This window comes from Vanacampus margaritifer, chromosome 5 (assembly GCF_051991255.1).
Source record: "Vanacampus margaritifer isolate UIUO_Vmar chromosome 5, RoL_Vmar_1.0, whole genome shotgun sequence".
Lineage (NCBI taxonomy): Eukaryota > Metazoa > Chordata > Actinopteri > Syngnathiformes > Syngnathidae > Vanacampus > Vanacampus margaritifer.
In genome coordinates, this window is record NC_135436.1 from 8,461,324 (window position 1) to 8,482,380 (window position 21,057).

The following is a 21,057-nucleotide window of genomic DNA, read 5'->3' on the forward strand; positions in this document are numbered from 1 at the left end:
TCCCTCTGTTTTCTCTCATTACATACTGTAAGGAATGAAGAATAAAATAATACATATAAAAGATTGAAAACGTGTGTTTAGATATGATTGTTGATGTAGCCTTATTCTCTGGTTGGGTTATTCTTTAATCATGTGAAATATTTTGCCATGACTTGTGTTTTGTTAATTTGGTTGATCATGTTGGTCATGTTTTCCTTGTGTCTCCCTTAAGTTTATTGTGTCCACCTGTGAAGTGTCGAACCAATCCCTTGTGTCATCCAATGAGCTCCCTCAGCCACATGTGTCTTGTCCAGGTGTCTCTCGTTGTCTCGTCAGTTTGTTTGTATTTATGCTGCATTCGAGGAAGGTGGGAAGTCGGACATATCCCACTTGGAATCTCCCAGTTCCGCCCTCAAAGCGTTTGAGAAAAATGCTAACAAAAAAATATGCTGATTCCGATCAATTGTTTGTTGTTCTGGTTAAAAACACAGTCAGTTGAAATAACATTGGCTTACGTAAAGTTACTTTTTTTCCCGAATAACTAAATTAATGTTATAATAAATAAATAGGTAAATGTGTTTATAATTGTGTAAATTATGTTTTGCTATTCACGCTATTTGTCTTTATGGTGTTCGCCATTGTTGAGTGATGACGGATTTAAACATGTCGGTAAAGTTGGGGTCCTTTTTTTCTGACTTTGCAAATCGGATTTCCGAGTGCAAAGTGGCGTTCCCGTGCATACTTCCTGTTATAATGTTTGACTTCCCACCTTCCTCAAATGCAGCATTGGTTTCCTGTTTTCTTTCAATGGGGTATATGCCACGGAGGAGGAGCGACTTCCGACTTCCTGGTTTTCACACATCAGCTTTGTTTCCGTTTCCTGTTTGCGACGTGTGGGCTTCCGCCTTTGTACCCCTCGGTTTTGCGTTCCCGTCCACGGGTGCGAGTGTGTAGTGTGTCTGTCTCAGTTGTCCGAAGCATTTCAGAGAGTTGAGACGCCTTGCGCGCTCCCGCCGATGGTCGGGGTGGGGGTGCGAGTTTTGGAACGCGGCCAACAGTGGCCAAAAACTACGCTGATGTGTGGAACCCGGAAATCCGTGGCATCTGCCCCGTTGCTGTTGGTGTTTGTTTGGTGTCTCGGTCCCTTCCAAGTCAAGTCTTTTTTTCCTTGTGTTTCTTTTGGTACGATAAACCCTTGTTATATTGGACTTTAGCTTATTTAGTATTTCTGAACTACCCAAGCACTTTGTTTGCTTTTCTGTTCTTGTTCTATGAAATTACTTTTTTTAGATCATACACCCACTTCACAGCCTTGCTTCCCTGCATTTGGGTCCACATTCACACAAACTGTGACATATTTTACACAACATGTAAACTCAAGTTCTATTAACTTAATACAAATTGAGTTTAGCACTGAAAACAATTAGTTTTGGCAAAAGTGTATTTAGCCCTACATTGTACCCTATGTTAGAGTCGATGAAAGTCTCGCTCATGTTGAAGCAAAAAAAAACAAAACAAAAGAAAGTCACATTTACCATCCTTAATATAATTCAATTACCTGTGTGTAGAAATGAGAAGCAGTGACACAAGAGCACACGCCGAAAAAGCTTAAAACCACAACACATTAATATGACTCAACAACTGAGATCAAACGCTAAATTGAAGCAGCCTGGGGACTGAGTTCTGCGGAGGACAGTATGTCAGATGAAAGTACAGTATATTTACACCATGCAGTACAATAGTAGGCTTAATGCCTTTTTCTTAGCCGCACTATAAATGAGAGCTAATTTACAAATATATTCTGTAGGATAGACTAAGTGTAACTCCAATAAATTAGTTGTCAGAGGTGGCAAATCCGGGTCCAGAAAGTAAAAACCCTGCCACAGTTTGTCTTTAGCCCCTTGTGCTAGCCAGCTAGCTCCATAGCAGGCATATGAGCACCCGTGCAGTTAGCTAGGGAGCTTGCTAGCTAGCACCTGGGGCTAAAGCCTAACTGTGTCAGGGTTTTTGCTTCCTGGACCTGGATTTGCCACCTCTGTTAGTTGTCATTTAAAGTGGTGAAAATAAAACACAGCACCTTGATCTAGCATCTATAAATGGCATCTCATTACTTTTTCGAGGTAGTTTTCCATTGGTTACTTTCAACAGTGGTTGTCAACAGTCCAAAAATAAGACGGCAAAACCATACTCAGGCAAATGCACTTACTGCGATGTGTTGATAAGTGCAGTCAGATCAAAAGAGGAATTGTTCAGTTTGCTTATGTTGTTCATAAGCACTCAAGGTTAAAACATTCCCCGGAGACAGGCGCAGGTTTTTTATGAGGGTCACACCTTTCTGGTTCAACAGTCTTGCCAGTGTAGTCTATACAGAAGATGCTGCGGCGCCGCTCGCCCTGACCACAAGTTCGTGAGCAGGCCGACCAAGGTCCCATCTGCCAGATGGGACAGGGCTGATCCCCGCAGGCCCTGATGTCCATTGGCTTCAGGTCTTTATCACAAAGGCTTGAGAGAAAGCCTGCACTGTCTCTGCACTCCACATTCCTGCGAGACCACCCCGAACCGCAGCTCTTTGAGCACTCGGACCACTCTCCTAGAACCCAGTCTGGCACACTGAAGGGATGAATCACATGCAAAGATGCCGAAGAGCCCTTCTTCTCTTTTGACTTAAAAGCAACATCTCTGGGGATAAAAAAGGAATATTTCACTTTGGGAGGACTGCTATCCCCCGCTGTGGCTAGAAGCTGAACGATGATGGCCTCCTTCAGCCGCATAAAACTCTGAATCCTCTCCAAGGTGGTGGAGGAACCGCTATATTTCAACACAGCACCAAGTACAGGAATGTCCTGTTCCACCGTCGATACTGAAAAGTTTCCATTGAGGATGTAGCTTCCGCTCTCTCTCATTATAGCCAGATAATTCCCGTCATGCTTGATTCCTCTGTGGCTCCTCTGTTTGATATCAATATTGGTTGCACCAGCAGGGATTGTCACTATGTCGCTGTAGCCATAGCTGAAAGTGAATAGTAAGACATGGTTACTTACTCTCAAGCTTCTGTGGCAGAAAGTTTTTTACAATGTGTTCGGGTAACCAAAAAATGTTTTGCCTTGATCGAATAAACATACAAATTCATTAAGTCAATTATGAAAATACTAGGGCTGGGTTTAAAAAAAAAATCGAATAATCGATATCAAGTGTCCTTTTCGAGCCTGATATCGATTCATAAAACCATCCATCAATTTTCGTGACCGTTTAGTCCTCACAAGTGTCGCGGGGTGCAGGAGCCTATCCCAGCTAGCATCGGGCAGTAGGCGGGGTACACCCTCAAATGGTTGCCAGCCAATTGCAGGGAACACAAAAACAAACAACCATCCACACTCAGTCACACCTAGGGACAATCCAGAGCGCCCAATCAACCTGTCGTGCAGGTCTTTGCAATGTGGCAGGAGACCGGAGTGCCCAGAGAAAACCCACGCAGGCACGGGAAGAACATGCAAACTTCACCCAGGAAGGACGAAGGTTGGACTCGATCTTACGCCTTCAGCACTGGGAGGTGGACATGCTAACCAGTCAGCCACTGTGCCGCCTTCATAAAACCTTCTTGAAATGTACTGTTCGCATACATTTAAAAGTATTTTTTTTACATTTGTAATGGATTGCTCTTGATATAGCGCATTATTAGCTATAATGCCCTACATTGTCTCACATTCACCAGTGGTCAGCTGATACGCAGGGCGCTGCCAGGTCCACTGAAAGTCAATTAGGGTTAGGCGTCTTGCTCAAGGACACTTCCACATGGTCACCAGGGATGAGGATCGAACCCACAACGTCACAGATGGGAGACGACCACTCTACCACCAAGCCACCCCACCACATTTATGGAAGATCTGACTTTTCGCACTTTAAGACAATTCAGAATCTTAATTTATTGAAATAGAATTATTGAATATTTTCTTCTCATCCTTGCTGATGTCAATGTTTGTGTAACACTTAAGTGATTATCGCGCTTTACTTTCAGTAATAAACTAAATCATTTAACCAGTTACAGCCTCCGCAAAATTTAATTTGGAATTGAATGTTTTGTGGAGTTTTTATCATGTCTATGATATTAACGAAAAATTGTTGTTCCATGATTAATCAAGATCGGATTGAATTGAATAAAATCGGGAAAAATCTAATCAAACTGAAATCGAATTGTTGGATGAAATTAGAATCGATACCCAGCCCTAGCTATTGTCCACTGTTAGGGTAACACAATTAAAAGTGTGTAAAATTGATATTACAATTAATATTTACCGTAAAATATTAGGGATGGGTGAGTACTGATACCAGGTATTAGTATCAGGCTGATACCTGGATTTATTTTAATGTATCAGTACGGCCAGTATTGGCCATTCTATTGTGGCCGTTTTATGATCAGGAACATAACGCACTCATGTCTGACAGATGAACCATTAAAAATGTATTTATTTATTTAAATTATTTTTATTGTGTGTTCCTCTATACAAAATATGTATGAAAAATAAGATCATAGAGAATTGCCATTAATTTCATTAAATTTTAAGGAAAAATGCTATATTGGGATATATCTGTCATTGCTTTATTGGGGGGATTTAAAGTACTTGTCGAATCTATGCTTGGTGTCAGCATCAGTGACTACTCAAGAGTTGAGTTCTCGTACTGGTATTGTTCTGAAAAAAAAAGTGGCATTGAACATCCCTATAAAATATAGTTGTTCAGTAACTTACATTGCCTTGTTGTAGGAGCCGGTGATCTTTCTGCAGCTAAGACCGTTTCCTCCACACACGCCACACTTATCCACCCTCTTATTGGATCCAATCACCTGATCGCAGCCTGCCTTCACACACTGGCCTTGGACGCACACCGATGTGGTGTCAGGACCACAAGGTGTTCCATCAATTACCTACATGAGTATATTTACGGAATTAGTAGAGTTCACCAGAAGGTTTTTGCAATGCAGTTGTATGAAACGTACTGCACTAAAGACCAATACACTGATGAAAAAGCCATGGTAAAACCGGGTTCAGTATTTCCATTTGAAGATGTTGCAATAAAAGATCATCTCAATGAAAAATGCCAATTCAGAACTGATTTCCATGATTTGAACTTGTCAGTAACGCCTATTCTTTCTCTGAATGTTTTTGAACAAGCTGTGATTTGAGTTGTGTGCATGTACCTTGGATTCAAACACCTTAAATTCACTGCTGCCCCTGGCCCGGCAGAACAGTTTGCATCTGTCCCTAGGAGACACGCCAGCATATTTTGGTATCCAATGTTTCATTTTGCCGTTGTAGTCCAGGTAGTTTGGACTGTTGTACTTCTCACATTGCTCCTCTCGATAACTTTTGCCTGTTATAGAAAAATGGAACAAAGCTGTTTCAGAATCTTACAAGGACAAATTTTATAACCAAGACACTTTGTTGTACTTATTGTAACAAATAACATTATACTTTGCAGATTAAATACAGAGTAAAAAAACAAACTACTCAGCGATCTAAAGTACATAACTTTCTGATTTGATAGGCTTTCTGTGGTCCAAATTTATGGAGGACCAAAACTGCCAAAACTAAAAATAAAAAAATTAATAAATAAAATAAATTAATAAATAAAAGTGAAAATGAAAACGGATATGAAAAATATAATTTTAAATATTATATATATATATAACTTTATTTGGACGTACACCGCCATTGTTATTTACGTTGCAACACATTCAGTGCGTAGTGACGTAGAATGGCGGCTGGCTCTTTGCCGAGCAATGTGAAAGCAATTAGTAGCGTTCCTAAAGGAACGATCAAAACTTTTGAATGCATCTGGTGAATGGCGAGAGCACAGCGTGGAGGAGGGTGACTCTCCAGATCGCCTGTTTTTTCTTTAGGAACGTTAAGAGACTTAACTTGCTTTCTTTAGTCACGGTTTTCCAACAGTTTTGAAGGAGTTCCCAGAGGTGAGAATGCAAAGGTGTGCAAAGCAGTAATCAGAGCATAGGGTGGCTATTTTGAAGAAACTCGAATCTAAAACATGCTTTCAGTTATTTCACCTTTTTTTTTTGTTAAGTACATAACTCCACATGAGTTCATTTTCAGTTTTGACGCCTTCAGTGAGACTCTACAATGTGAATAGTAATGAGAATAAAGCAAACACATTAAATGGGGTGTGTTCAAACTTTTGCCTGTACTGTATATCCATAAATAAATGAATACAAGTAAAGATAAATACAAAAATAAATGTGAAAAGAAATACCAAAATAAATGTATAAATAGAATTAAATATCAATCAATAAATAAAAATGCTCTGCTCTCACATTTTTTCTAATCTTAGTTTTTATTTTTGTATTTATTTTTACTTTTATTTATTTATTTATGAATATATATTTTGCTGGCTTTATTTCCTTATATATTTATTTTTTTGTATTTAAATTTTGAATCATATTTTTTTATATCCGTCTTTATTTATTTATTTATTTATTATTTTGGCAGTTTTGGGCCTCCATGCAAATCAGTTGATGGCTTTGACTTATACTGTACTCATGTGTGACTTGTACATATTAAAATTAAAGAGTCGACCACCTGTTCAAAAAGTAGGTTTTTGTGATGTAAAAAACATACCAAAAATGTTCCCACCATTGATGTGGCCTATAACCTCTAAAAATGTGAGGGGAAATCAAAATCCATTCATCCATTTTCTTAACCGCTTTTTCCTCACAAGGGTCGCGGGGGAAATCAAAATAAATGACTGAAATAATGTGGTTGCACAAATGTCTTATAACTTGGATGTAGCTGTGTTCAAAACACAAACTAATTTCAGCCATCACACATCTGCCTCTATACCCCAAATAAATTAGACTCTTTTTTTCTCCTTTCTAGCAGAAGCCAGACGGTTTTGTGATCAAACTGGCTGCCATTTTGACCTCTTCATAATTCCCTCCACCTTGTCTAAGAGCCCAGTTCCAGCTGAAGAAAAGCAGAGCAATGGTATGAATTATCTTGGTCTTGTTTTTTTATATCACAAAAACAGCATTTGAACAGGGGTGTGTGGACTTTTTATATCCACTGTGAATCAAAAAATGATTATGCTGGCTGAAAACCAGGTGAAGTCATTGGACTTGTATCTCACCATTGTTGTTACAGGGCTGTGTGTTGCAGGACTGATACTGAACCCTCTGTCCCTCACAATAGTTGCCCCCATTCTGAGGCTCAGGGTTCGTACACTCCCTATAGGAGAACTCTACTCCACCTCCACATGTCCTGGAACATTGCTGCCACGGTCCCCATGTGCTCCAGCCACCATCCACAACCACCTGTGGTAAAGAAAAAAGAGAGAAAAACAGGCAGTAGTCAGAGAGGTTGGTTGCCACAGGAAGTCTCAACTGTGCAGCCGAAACCGCAGTCTGGGCTTCTGGCTCTGAGGCTGCAGTGGGTTGGCATGCCGTGACTCCAAGCTAATTCTGTGTTGAAGTACGGCACGCGTCCTCTGTCTGCCTGTACCCACATTCTTGCTACATGTGTCACTCACTACTTGTGGAGCCTGCCATACTGCTGCTTGCTGAGACACAATTTAAAGTCTGTGTGACTATTCCAGAGCTTTAATGACTTTGGGACAACTCAACTCCCAGCTGCTACTGTGTCTGGATGCATAAACAGATGTGTGATCATAACACATGGATAAACTATAAAGGTACCCTGACTAAATTTAAACATTATTTCTTAAAAAAATAAATTAAAAAAACACCAAGAACTCTCTGTACATTTACCATCTTTTTTATATTCTTGCGTGGTTGCTGTACATGACCAGTTTTCCAAAAACAAAAGGCATAACGTCTATGGTGACTGTATTATGACGACCATCCAGCTGATGGCTGTTCTTTTAATCTGTTCTTTAAAAAAAAAAAAAAAAGGAGTTTATAGTATAAACAAACAAGTGAAACACTTTTTTTTTGTCACAGTAAATGGGCAATGGTACTGCAGATTAGATTAAAGAGGTACTTCATTTTCTCCAAGTGGAGAAGATAGCAGATTGACTCTCAGGAGAGACCTGGAACCCATTTTTGTTATATATTAAAGGAGCAAGCAGTCCTAATTCGGACTAAAATGAGGACCAATTTGTCCTGTATCGGCTGTCTTTACGAGATGTCTGTTACTTAAATTTTTGTTTTGTCTTATTCTGTTGTGTTTTCTTCTTCCATCTTTTTGCCATGATTAATGCGGTATATTTTTTCCATTGTCAATGAGATATGTGCCTGGGGAGGGATAGAGTATGGGGGGTGTTTTTGTTGAACAAGAAAATATTCACTTTTTTGTGTGAAACTTCTGCTTTTGACCATTGACATTATAAAACCAATAAAGATAGTATGACAAAAATGGGCAATAGTACAACGAAGTTTATAAAACAGGGTCATTTCCTGTATATTACGTCATTTGCTCACATAAACGTATAAACATGTTCTATTTTAAAAATGTAAGCATATTTAAACGTTTTTTTTATGCTAGAGCATATAGAAGGCTTTGATGCAGTCTCTGAACTGCAGAGAACGGGTGAAGCAATGGGAGTAATTACAAAAACGGCCAGCAGGTGGCAGCAGAGTATAAGAGATCAACCAGGGCCATGCTGCAACAAAGCTTATTTACCCACAGTTCTAAACAGATTTGTGAATAATGATGAAACTTAGCTATATTCTAATGCTAATTGCTACAAAACAGAAACAGATAGAAATATCCTTTTTTTCCCTGATGAAAGAAGAGACTCTAATCTTTCTTTTGGTAGGTTTCATGATTTTATAGCAATAGAACAGAATATTCTGTGGGTCTTGCAAAATCAGTCAAAATCCAGTAAAACAGCTGGGAGCGAAGGAGGTTGCTTCAGTGAAAATGGCTGGGAGTGAATGAGTTAATGTAGTAAATTCCAGTTAAAAAGAAATTACCAAGTTTTGTCATGAATTTGTCATTGAAATACCGCATGAATACCACTTAAGTAGAAGTTGAGAGGACTGTACTGTACATGTGAAAATCAATGCTCAAAATAAGTGTGTTCGTATCACAGTTTGCGAGTCACAATTTGCCGTTTGCGCCTCATATAAACACACACGAAGAGCCAAACTGCAAACATTGTATTCCAGTGATTCTTAAGCGCCAGCTACTGGGCCGCAAAATAATTTCAATTTTCCAGCTGTGGGGGCTGTGGTACAGCATCCCCATCAATTATATCTGTCTTGCTAGATGAGGTTAATAGGGGAAAAAACTGGCAATTAGGAATGTCACAATAGTCTCGGCATTAATAGTTTCTTGCTGTCATAAGGGCCTTGTTTTGCTGCAAAATAAAGAGCCGTTCTGCTTAAAATGTTTCCCTTCTGAGTTCGTGTTATGCGGCCAATCGGGTCCCTGACTATACCATACAGGCAATCGACTGTCTGAATAACCCACATGATGTTATATGTCATAAGAAATACACTGATAATTGGCTGACAAATGCACAAACCATTTCTCTCGGGAGCTAGAGTATGTAAACAAAAGCACTTTTTTTTTTTTTACATGTTTCGTTTATTATTTAATTAGATTTACTGTTACTTGATTTTTTCTATTCCTGGGTTGCCTTTATTAAGAGTATATCTGGCTATATAAATAAAGATGACTTGACTTGACTTAACTTAACTTAAATTTTTTGACTTGAAGAAGGGAAACATGGTTACTCGGTAGTATCACATTTCTAATGCTATAAAAAAGAAATACATGACAAATACTGCCAAATTAGACAACAGACCATGTACCGTGAACCATACTGCAATACAGTGAGGCTTGCTGCAATAGAGATCCCGCGGCAGGAAATTATTGGCGCAGCGTTATTGGGTTTAGCAGCGTTTATCCGTCAACTTTCTGCCCAAGAGTATTGACAGTCAGTTTGATGAAAAGGACATGATGTACATGCACGAGGTGGACATGTTGGATTGCCGATGAGGTGTCAGGAGTATTTTTTTTTTCAATTTGGCAGCGCTGCAACTTAGGAATTACCACCTCTCTTACACTGGTGAGTGTTTTCAAATCTGATCATAAAAAGGTTTTAAAAGTTTGTACAATCCGGATTTTTTTCCCTTTTTAGTGTGGTCAAAATGCCATCGAAGTGGGCAGTTTCACGCAAGTCTTAGCAGTGTTATGTAGGTACGTTTGTAACTTAACAGCTGCTAAATCGTCCGCGGCCGCTGTCATTTATACCGTAAAAAGTCTTCTTTATGGTGTTGGTCAGTTATTAAATTCAACTGTGTAATATCTATTAAACCGTAGCAGCACAAATGAATGAAATATTTCCCCCACATTTTGAGTGTGGTAACAGTTAGTATCTGCTTATTTAGCCACCAAATACAAAGTGCAAAACTGGCTAGCATTAATTGGTTCCTCTTTTGGTAGCCTGGAGCATGCCCGATCCTTTTTTTTTTGCCTCTTCTCGTTGTGGCAGCTGGTCCACAACATCTGTCAATCATTGTTAAACGTGTGGCGTTTGCCATTTACTCAGTGGCAGATGCGTTTTCTATCATGCCAAAATGGCTGCGCTAATTTTGGGACACATGACGTCAACGTCAGGATCTCTACACAGTGAGCTTTCACATGATATTGCAATAGATATCAAACCAAATCGTGATGTATGGATATAAACCCACAAAAGTAAAAAAAATAAAATAAAAATAAAAATAAAAAGGCCCGCAGCCAAACTAAGTTGCCGATGTAATAATAATTAAAAAAAAAAAAAAGAAAGAAAAGGTGTCAATACTTGTTAGTCCCAATGTTAACACGAGTGGACCATAGGTCTGTTCACTGTGACTTACAAAGAATTATAAAATAGAGAAAGAAAGTTAACATGTATTTATTTATTTATTTATTACTACTATGAACTCTACAGTCACTATGTTTGGCTGTGTTTGCTGCTCAGTCGGATAGGAGTTTAATTTTAATACCGCAATATTTTTGCTCAGGGTTAGCATACCATTAAAATCTAATATCAACCCATGCCTTGTATATTACACGCCAAGTCATTTTGTCCATATTGTTTCAGATATTTAAAAATATATATTTAAAAAACTAAATTGTGGGTCAGATTGCTCAAACGGGTTGAAAATGAACAAAAGCACTTGGCAGATAATTGTGATGCACTTGACGACATGCTTACAGCACCACCTGCTAACCCCGCCCCCAACCACCACCACCCCTGCAACCTCAACGGACACCCAGCACTTTTGCGCTGTACAGCTGTAAACTACTTTTTGCTTAAATGTCTTAACATATTTTGCCTTTAAATGTTGTATTATGCCAATCAATGTTGCCATGAAATGTTGTGTTTTAACTACTGTATGTGAAGCACATTGAGTTAACTTGTGTATGAAATGCGCTACACGTGCTGATACCATTAGTACTTCCCCCCAAAACAATGACAGATATTTTTTTTTAAATTACATATACAGTATAAATCCCAACTATAGCAAATTTCCTTAAAATTGAATTAAATTAACGGCAATTATATGTTTTAAATTTGCTCATAAAAGTCATTTTGCATAGAGCACACAATAAAATGAGTAAAAAAAAAATCCGTAAATAAGATAAAACTTTCGTTCCCCCCATAAGAGCAGGATATAATTTATAATTATAATTATGGATAAAATTTGCAGTCCTGTCCACATATTACAGGCTGTCTGAAAATATTCATTAACGCTACAGTGTCCTTTTTAGATTAGCCATTACACTTTATTTTTGTGTGGCGGCTGTGGCTCAAGGTGTAGAGACGGTCATTCAGTAACGAGAAGGTCGGCTGTTTGATCCCCACTCTTCCCAAGTCATGTGTCGTTGTGTCCTTGGGCAAGGCACTTCACACACATTTCCTCCAGTGCTACTCACACAGGTGTATGGAAGGTGTGAATGTTTGGTGGTGGTCGGAGGTGCACACTAGCAGCCACGCTTGCCGTCAGCCTGCCCCAGGGCAGCTATGGCTACTTAAGTAGCTGACTGTCATCACAGTGTGAGTGCATGAATAATGTATCCATTCCATTGTACAGTGTCTTTGACTGTCTAGAAAAGCGCTATATAAATCAGATGCATTATTATAACGGGTGCCAGAATAATCTATGAAACAGATGTTTTTTTCTAAAACACTACAGAACACAATGACATCTCATTATTTGCCATTTAAATAATGCCTGATAAATCCATTGCAATTTCAAATGAATTTGATATAATCAAATGCTATCATTATATTTGCATATAAATGTACACACTAGGCCACCTTGCATATGCTGCTCTTCTTACCAGTGGCTCCAGAACCTCCTTTGTTGGCATGCACACTCCATGGAGGCATGTCCTGTTGAGACTACAAGAGGTGCCGTCAGCCCAGGGCAGGCTGCCATTCTTTGTGGAGCACTGAGATGTTCCATCCTCCTGGCACCAGAGCTGGCTGCAAATATCACTGTCTGTTGTGTTGGGACAATGGAAGAATTCCTCTCCAAAAATCTGCTGGCATTGATGGTCTAGGTTGTATTTGGTGCCTGGAAGCTCCTTTGGTAATGGCAAACTGGTCTCTGGAATGTCCAGCAGGCAGTCTCCTGTGGTGATATACAGAGCAATACTGAAGCAAATCAACTTGTGACTCTACACGCCTTTTTGTGTGGTACGACAACAGAAGAAAAACATTCCAGCTTGTGTGCTCAATATTGAACTAATAAAATTAACCAATACAATGTGTTTGTATAGGCAAGTCTGTATTCTGAATCTTACTAGTCATTGCTGTCTGATTTGCTTGTATTGCATTCAATAAGCACTTTATCTGGAGTAACATTCCCAGTTTGGAATGAACATGTTTTGCCACGAGAGCTTCCTTTCGAGACATCTGATAAAGAGCATATTTTGCTGACACCAGCTGTTTCTTTTGGCTCTAGAGGGAAAACAGGAAGAAGTCCATGCATAGTATGACTCAAAGAACAAAAAAGTGCATCAGTAGTTCTTGTAAGTACACAAGAAATGAAAGATACATGACAATGGGTCTCGATTATCAGACAGTGCATAGAACAGATTCTAAATGTGTTTGTACGACTAAAATTTAGAGAGCCCTGTTTTTATAGGGTGTCATCCATGCACCTGGCCTATAAACAGGCACATCTTCATTTTGGTGCTGGGCCAAGTCTAGTCTACTGTAGTTGGGACCGCATTGTACCTCTCTGGGCGTTCTGGCAGAATCAGCTGCCACGGCTCAGGCGCATCTCACAATTTGGGGACAGAAAGTAGACCGCTCATCATAAAAACAAGTGAATCTTCATTTTTGTGCCGGGGACATTTAAAGTGGAAGTCAACCTTAAACATTTTTTGACAATAATACGTGACCTCACTAGTCTAAACATGACATTTTGATTAATTTTACATTTTTGGAATACAAGTTATGAAGCAAAATCCAGCCGTTTTTATCTATTTGGAGGGCAGCCATTTTGCCACTTGCTGTCGACTGAAGCTGACATGAATTTTGCTCAGGTCTAAGGTAACAACCAATCACAGCGCAGTTTTAGAAAACAGGTGAGCTCTGTTTGGTTGCAACATCGATGTCATCTTAAGTCGACAACAAGCGGCAAAATGGTTACCTCCAAAGGTGGATAAATACTGATGGAGTTTGGTGCTTAACTCATATAAAATTGTTTTGACTTCCCCTTTAAGCATGTTTGTTAATTTGGTAGAACTATGACGCCTCACTGCAGACATACCGGCTCCCGTGTATAATTATTTGTGCATTGGTTGACTGAAATCATTTCCTGTTTACGGAGCTGAATTAATCGTATGATGATGCTTTCACTAAAATGTGGCTTCAATTAATACAGCATATGGTTTTGGGAAGCCTTTGTTTTATTTTGGCTTGTTGTTGATGTCAATCTAACGTCCAGCCATTCTATCTGTAGTTTCACTCTTCTACCACAAGGTTTTGTGTGTACGCATGGTCAGAGCTGTGCGTAAATTTACACACGATCTCACGCACAAGTCCAAATTGGTAAATCCCGTACCTTGCGTGGGAATGTTCACACGCACAAATCTGTGTGGACGAACGCTTGATAAATGAGGCCCAATGAATGCACTGTAAACCAAAAAAAAAAACTAAACAAGCAGATTCAGAAGTAGATGTGGGAAGAAAGTATGAAGAAATCAAGGGTGAGATCAACCATGCCTGCGGCTTGTCATTTATGAGGTAGCATGTTAAAGCAGGAAAGACATCGTTAAGGAGGAATATCAGTATGTTATTCATCTCTGAATCACACTTAATTATAGAGTGCACATGACAGATGACAGGGTCTGCTCATATTAACACGACTGATTTACACGTTGACTTTTCTTACCATGACCATTGTCAAAGAACTCCGTGATGTAGAGTGCACTACAGGGAGACCAAGGTGTGGTTTTGTTGAGGCTAACAAACAACGGGGCCATCAAGTAATGTCCTCCAAGATCCCCAAACAGCCTCTCGCAGGTTTTGGAGTCATCATGGGGCATGCTCAGAACGTGACCTAAAGCAGGCGAGAGTGTCAAAAAAAAATAAAAATAAATAAAAATAAAGATGTTTCCCAAATCCAAAAAAAACTAACCAAGTTCATGTGCAGCAGTGAAAACAGCCTGCAGGCCGTTGTCTTCTATAACAGAGCAGCTTCTCTTGGGATCACACATTGTCCCGACATCGGCAACGCCCAACGTATCACAGCTCTTTTGGCCACAAATGTCCTGCCACACAAAAAAAACACAGACCACTGCAACAGCAATATTATGACAGGAAAAGAATGACGTCCATACAATGCTCACAATAAAATCATGTTTGATAAAAAAAAGAAAGAATAATTAGCTGTTGTGTCTGCCTGGTGCTGCATATCATTGTACTGTATGTCATTAGAACCAGAATGTCAAACAGATCGCAATAGGAATTTTATTATTCAATGCCAAACGATTCCTCATTTAGATATACTAGTGATGTGTTTTGATCTTGTAGTCAGCACAGGGCACACCCAACAAAGTGTAAGAGCTGCATGGAAAAAAAGGCCTTCACAATGAAGTGGAAAAGATTAATCAACATCACAGTGAGTCCAAAATATCACAGCCACCCCACCATACCCGGGTTTGTTATTTTTCATATTACCATCTCAACATTGTGCAAATCCTTTTTACTGTCGGTTCTTGTTATCAAACGAATTTTGTGTTTCTTTTGGAATGCAAATACGAGGCTTACCTTGTTTTCTTTATACCCGTTTTGCATTGCTAGGTAGAGAGCCATTCTACGTCACTACGCACTGAATGTGTTGCGACGTGAACAACAATGGCGGCGTATGTACAAATAAAGTATTAAACTGGAAATTATTCTTGAAAAATTAATCTCATAGTTATTTTAGTATCAACCAACTAAATCATATGGAGCAGACTTCTCATTGCAGTTGGGGTTCCTTTTAACAAAAAAAAAGTAACCGAAATATTGGAAACCGCTCTCACTACTCTGCAGTGTGGTTCTACTGCAAAGTATGAAAACATTAATAAACAAAAAAAGTTTTTTTTTTAAATACACAGTTGAATGAAAATCAAGAAAAGACACAATCCAAATATTCACAATCCACTATAATTGACAACACATCTGGTTTTGGGACTGCAGTTGAGTACTTGTTCCACAAAAGCATCTGCCACTCATATATTCAGTTCTCCATCTATGCCTGTAAGTATGGCTCAGCACACACAAACAATATTACATTTATAGAACAGGGACTATGTAAGGTCAATAATCACATACAATACAAGTTGCATGTTTCACTGCATGAAACAATGTGGTGATTCAAAATACATCTCGCATAGTGCAGGCTCTTGTGACAATGGGGGGAGGGAAGGGGGTGGGGGTGATATACACATATGAAACTGAACCACGCTAGACCATGGGCTTCATAATGTCAAGGTTGATTTGTGGAGATCCTAAAGTTAGCTCATCCATGAGGAGCCTTGCATCCTTTACATTTCAAAGCATATCTCAGTGTGAATGGAAAGAAAAACACAAATCACTTATGCATAAGTGATGTATTTTCTGATTGAATTGAACTCTTACTCAAAATGCGGAGATTTACGTAAGCACATGATTCAGTGAGTCATTTGAGTCTGAGTAGTCCAGACAAGTGGAATGCCTACATTTTCTTGAAGATGGACTTTAGATATGCAACATAACCTTTACCATGGCATGATCCTACCAAAATAAAATGTGAGGTTCCCCAACGAGCCATTCTTGAACTACTTTAATTTACTAGTACTAATAGAAGAAAGAGAGCGTTTTATTATGCAGTAAAGTTAATGTGAAGTAATACATTTTAAATGATCTTTCTGGTTTCTGGATCTTGGTCAATTAACTTAGAGAACTTCTAAGCAATATTAGAGTGACAAGTAATTAAATGTTTTAATCGTAATTAAACACAGGACTTCAATAGTTAATTCACGATTAATCACAAATTTTATATATGTTCTAAATGTAAAATAAAATATAATGATCTTTCTGGTTTCTGGATCTTGGTCAATTAACTTAGAGAACTTCTAAGCAATATTAGAGTGACAAGTAATTAAATGTTTTAATCGTAATTAAACACAGGACTTCAATAGTTAATTCACGATTAATCACAAATTTTATATATGTTCTAAATGTAAAATAAAATATACAATATGTACAAGTTTTCACACTCTTGTTAAGTTTTCATACTGTTGTTAACATAAATGTAGGGGAAAATTGTTAAACTAATAGAAATATGGCTCCATCTTTTAGTCATTGATACAGTAATTTCATAATACTTCATAAAATTTAGTTAAAATAAAAATATATACTGTATTGTAAAAAAACAAGTGTAATATTGATTTGTGTTGAGGTATTTTTTCTGCCACTAGATGGCATAACTGGATTTGTAAGACATTGGTGATAGGTCAGTGCATTTTTCTTTTCATATGGGCTCCAGGTGGCGGAGTGGTACTGTCATTGCCTACGATGCAGGTTGACATGAGTTTGCTTCCCCTCCTGGGAGACCATGTTAGTATGTGTGCGTGTTTGTGTGAGTACAAAAGATTAAAAATAAAATCTTTAACATGAAGTAACTTGTGAGATTCTGCACATTTTTAAAATTGGAAAATATAACTTGACCCCAATCCCCACAAATATATGCATTACTATAAAATGTATTACTGCTAAATTTTAACATGGACGTGTCGTTGCGACTGGAATACTAACTCAAAATGAACGCATTAATATTTACCCCCCTAACACATATATACTCTGTGTGTGTGTATATATATAACGGATGTTGGTTTCTGTTGATTGATATTCAAGCTCAAATAATCCACCAAATTTGCCACTTACCTCTCTGGTGAAGAGCATGGCAGTGTCATAGTGCTCTGGATGACGCTGACTTGGTGGGTTGAAGAATTGCTGCCAGGAGCAAAAGTTCCTGAGAGCTACCCCTCCATTGCTGGAGATTTCTGGCCCGACCTCCTCGTCCTCTACCACCAGCAGCTTCACTACCACTAAATTCACCGAATTCTTTATGCTGGGGTGCTTGTACAGCTGGGCAGCCATTGACATCAAGGTCAAAATATAATGCTGTGGAATAGAAGGGGTGGAAAGCTTGAAAGGCAAATGGCAAAGGAATACAGGTCATTGAACCATTTTGAGAGATTCATTGTTTGATTCAAAGTTTTACATTAAATGGTTGCTTGCCATTTGAATAGATGTTCTAGCAGATAATGTTACAATTGTAATTTTCATGAACATTGTTGTATGACTCCAAACAGGATAAGCGGGGGGGGGTTGAACAATGGATGTTTTCCTTTTGTTTGTTTTTAAAAAAAATAATAATAATTTTGATCTACTATATTGGCAATCAGAACAGGAAACCAATCAAATCTGGTGAAAGTGAGAGTTTGGGACTGAATCACAATATAAATTGATACAATTACAAAGAAATCGAAGGCTAAACATGGAAATAGGTTCAGTAATATAAATTTGTCACATTAATCACTTAACAGTAAGCTAATACGTGGAAGAGAAGTACTGATGATGGCAAACAACAGGATTGTGATTAAATCCTGATCATAAATACTGTATCCGATTATTTGTGGTTGGTGGATTTTCATTTCATCGTTGCTACATTTGTGTGCTGTCACATTTTTTTCCCCCCATCAAACCACTGAAATCCTTCTGGGCAATAAACGGTGTTGCCATTTGGAGGGAATGCACGGAGCAGATGTCACAAAGCCTACAAGTAATGTGGAATATTTAGACTCTCCTCTATGTCTTGACTTAAGTGGATAATTAAGATTGATCGTCTTTCTGGACGTGACACTGGAAAGACTTGTATTCAAATAATTTTATGTTCACTAGCCATGACTTTTATGTGAAGCATGTTTTCCCAACTCTAATGTTTTTTTTCTTTTGCAGAACCAGTATAACACACTCAATATTCTGTGCCATGCACAGTCTGTGATTTCCTCTGAGAATATTCTTTTTTCCTTGTTGTATGTTTTTATGTATAGACTACCACGCTGTTCTGCCTGTGATGATGTGACACCTTGTTTGTCTTGACAAGCCCAAGCCCAGTTTACTGTCTAATGCTTGTCCACATGACCCGGTGTGTTAAACCCTGTTGAGTTTGACATCTGTGGATCTTGGTCAATAACAGGCCAATAATTTGGCAAACAACAGTTCATACGTCAAGATTCATGCAAACAGGAAATGCACTATTCATTTTGCAATTGCTTCCCATGGAATGCACTTTACATAGTTACATTATGAATCATGGGAAGTATCTTCCATGATGCTGCTGTCCTGCTGCCAAATCATGACCAAGTTCTGAGGAATGTGTTTCAGCAGTTTTTTCTCTCTCACATTTTTGTTGCCTGACCTTTTTCGTTGCCTATGTTAAACAGAGCAGCAGTATTTAGCATCCTCCCAAAAAATGTTTTTTGTCTAAACCCTTAATCTAAACAATGCAACTTTTTGATAACTTGGTTGAGCATAATTGCAGTTTAATATGGAAAAAAATACTGGAAAATCTCAAATTCATCAGAAAAACATGGCCTAAATAAATATGATATATACTGTGCATTTGAGAGAGTGTCTGACCTTTATTTCATCCCCATAGAAGTGGGTCATGCTTGAATCCGCCACTGCCAGGGTCTCTATGAACCGTGGCGCGGAAACGAAGCGTCTCCGGCGAGGTTCCCTCTGTGCGTCACTGTCATCACGCGTAAAACGTTCCCACTTGTGTTTCTCCAGTCCACTCGTTTCGACCGCGTGATCGAATAGGAAAGGGACACCGTGGCTTTTGGACGATGTCCGCCTCTTGATCACATGCAGCTGTTCAGCCGAGTGTGACCCAAAGCCTCCTCGAAATTTGGGTTCAATTAGGTACTCTGTCCCCTCCGTTATGAAGGAGCCATAGACGCCGGAGCATAAGCTCAGAGCCACAAGCGAGTGTCGATCTTGATCAACGTTCCCAGAATAAAAACAATTTCTCAGCTGTCCTTCACTTTCACCCGTCTGGTTGATTAAATTGTAGAACTCCGCACCCGGAGAAAGTTGCGCACCTGAGGCGCTGCGTAAAACACTGACGTCTTTGGCTCTCAGGCGCTGTATGGTAAAATAAGGTGAGATGAAACTGTTGTCTGGGACAAGATTGAGGGTCAACTCTTTGCCAAATGCGCTGAGGATAACTCTCGCCTGGTCCTCGCTTCTTTTCCAAAAGCGACCGCTGGCTCTTCCGTTTATCCGAACAGGTACAACATCCTCGGATTCAAACCAAGTGGAGAGCGTTGGATGGAAGACGCACAAAAGCAGCAAACAAGCAACGGGGCACATCTTCTGCAAGTCAAATTGGGTTTTAAGGCGAATTTATCACAATATAAATTCCCTAATCTTCGATAACCCGTCTGGGTTTAGGAGTCAAAACTCTTCTTACTTGAAGTTTCTAGCCCTGTAACGGCAGAATTAGTCAGAGTGTGTCTACTTGTGATGCTAGTGTGTGTGAGTGTTTCCGAACCGAGCTCGGTCCCTGTTGTGTCACTCACCAGCGTCACTCGCTGCAGTCTGGACACAGCGGGTCTATTTATACGTTCTCTTCTTCTCCAGACAGGAGGCGAGGGGGCGGTGGGGTGTATTTTTGATAATCTGCTTGCTGGAAATCCTCCTCCCACTCGTGCTCGAAAAACTGTTGGATAAAATGGACCCGATGAGAATAAGCCTCCACTTACCCTTGTGGAGAACTATTATTAACCCAGTAAATTGAATGGATAGGCAGACATGGGCGCTATGCATATTTGCGTGCCCGCTACTCTATGTAGTTATTTCAGAGTCCTGTGTGTGTTCGTGTGCGTGCGTGTAAGTGACAGGCCCCCACCGAGACAAGACCACCCCCGAGGCCAATCTAACTTATTGCTACCCTAATATATTCTATTGTATATTCTTATATTCTTGTATTGCAGAGAAACAATGGCAACCGCAAAGTCCAGGGCAATTGTGGTCATCAGAGACCACTGTGAAAGCAAAACTGAGTACAATTGCTTTTCATTTCAGACATGATTTTTTATTTGTTCCATCTCAATCAATTACATCTGACGCACCCACGCGCACATGCAAAGGAGATTGTAATAATAATATGATAATAATTATTATTATTATTATTATCATCATCATCATCGTCATTATTATTCTTTCATGACGTTATTTACAGTCCAATGGATCTCTCCTCAACCATCCTGCAAATTTCTCCCATTACAGTCACCGCAATGCTCAATTTTATTGAAACTATATACATGCATTATTTTGCTGCACCTTTATGGCAATTTGGTGCCCCTCTCATGTGGCTATAAAATGAAAACCAACTGAAAGCATGATGCAATATCGTGTCAAAACACTACGGCTGCTAGTTGGGGAAGTTACTACCTCTGACAATCAAAACTGTGCGTTGTCACAATGTATGTCGCAATGCATACCACCCGATGGCGCCATATTACAAGACATTTTCCACAGGAGCACCATTGTGCAGAAACCACGTTC

The 21,057-nt window shown here is 39.2% G+C and overlaps 1 protein-coding gene across 1 annotated transcript; it reads right to left on the reverse strand.

Moving 5' to 3' along the window:
* Positions 1–1,972: 1,972 nt before the first annotated feature.
* Positions 1,973–19,860, reverse strand: LOC144052101 (A disintegrin and metalloproteinase with thrombospondin motifs 8-like). The gene is made up of 9 exons (XM_077565927.1): positions 19,126–19,860; positions 17,365–17,604; positions 14,591–14,723; positions 14,345–14,512; positions 12,282–12,574; positions 7,114–7,297; positions 5,174–5,346; positions 4,725–4,900; positions 1,973–2,988 (listed from the first exon to the last, which is right to left on the reverse strand). The coding sequence occupies exons 1-9, from the start codon at positions 19,858–19,860 to the stop codon at positions 2,247–2,249; spliced, it is 2,844 nt and encodes a 947-aa protein (XP_077422053.1). The 3' UTR covers positions 1,973–2,246.
* Between the last annotated feature and the right edge of the window lie 1,197 nt (positions 19,861–21,057).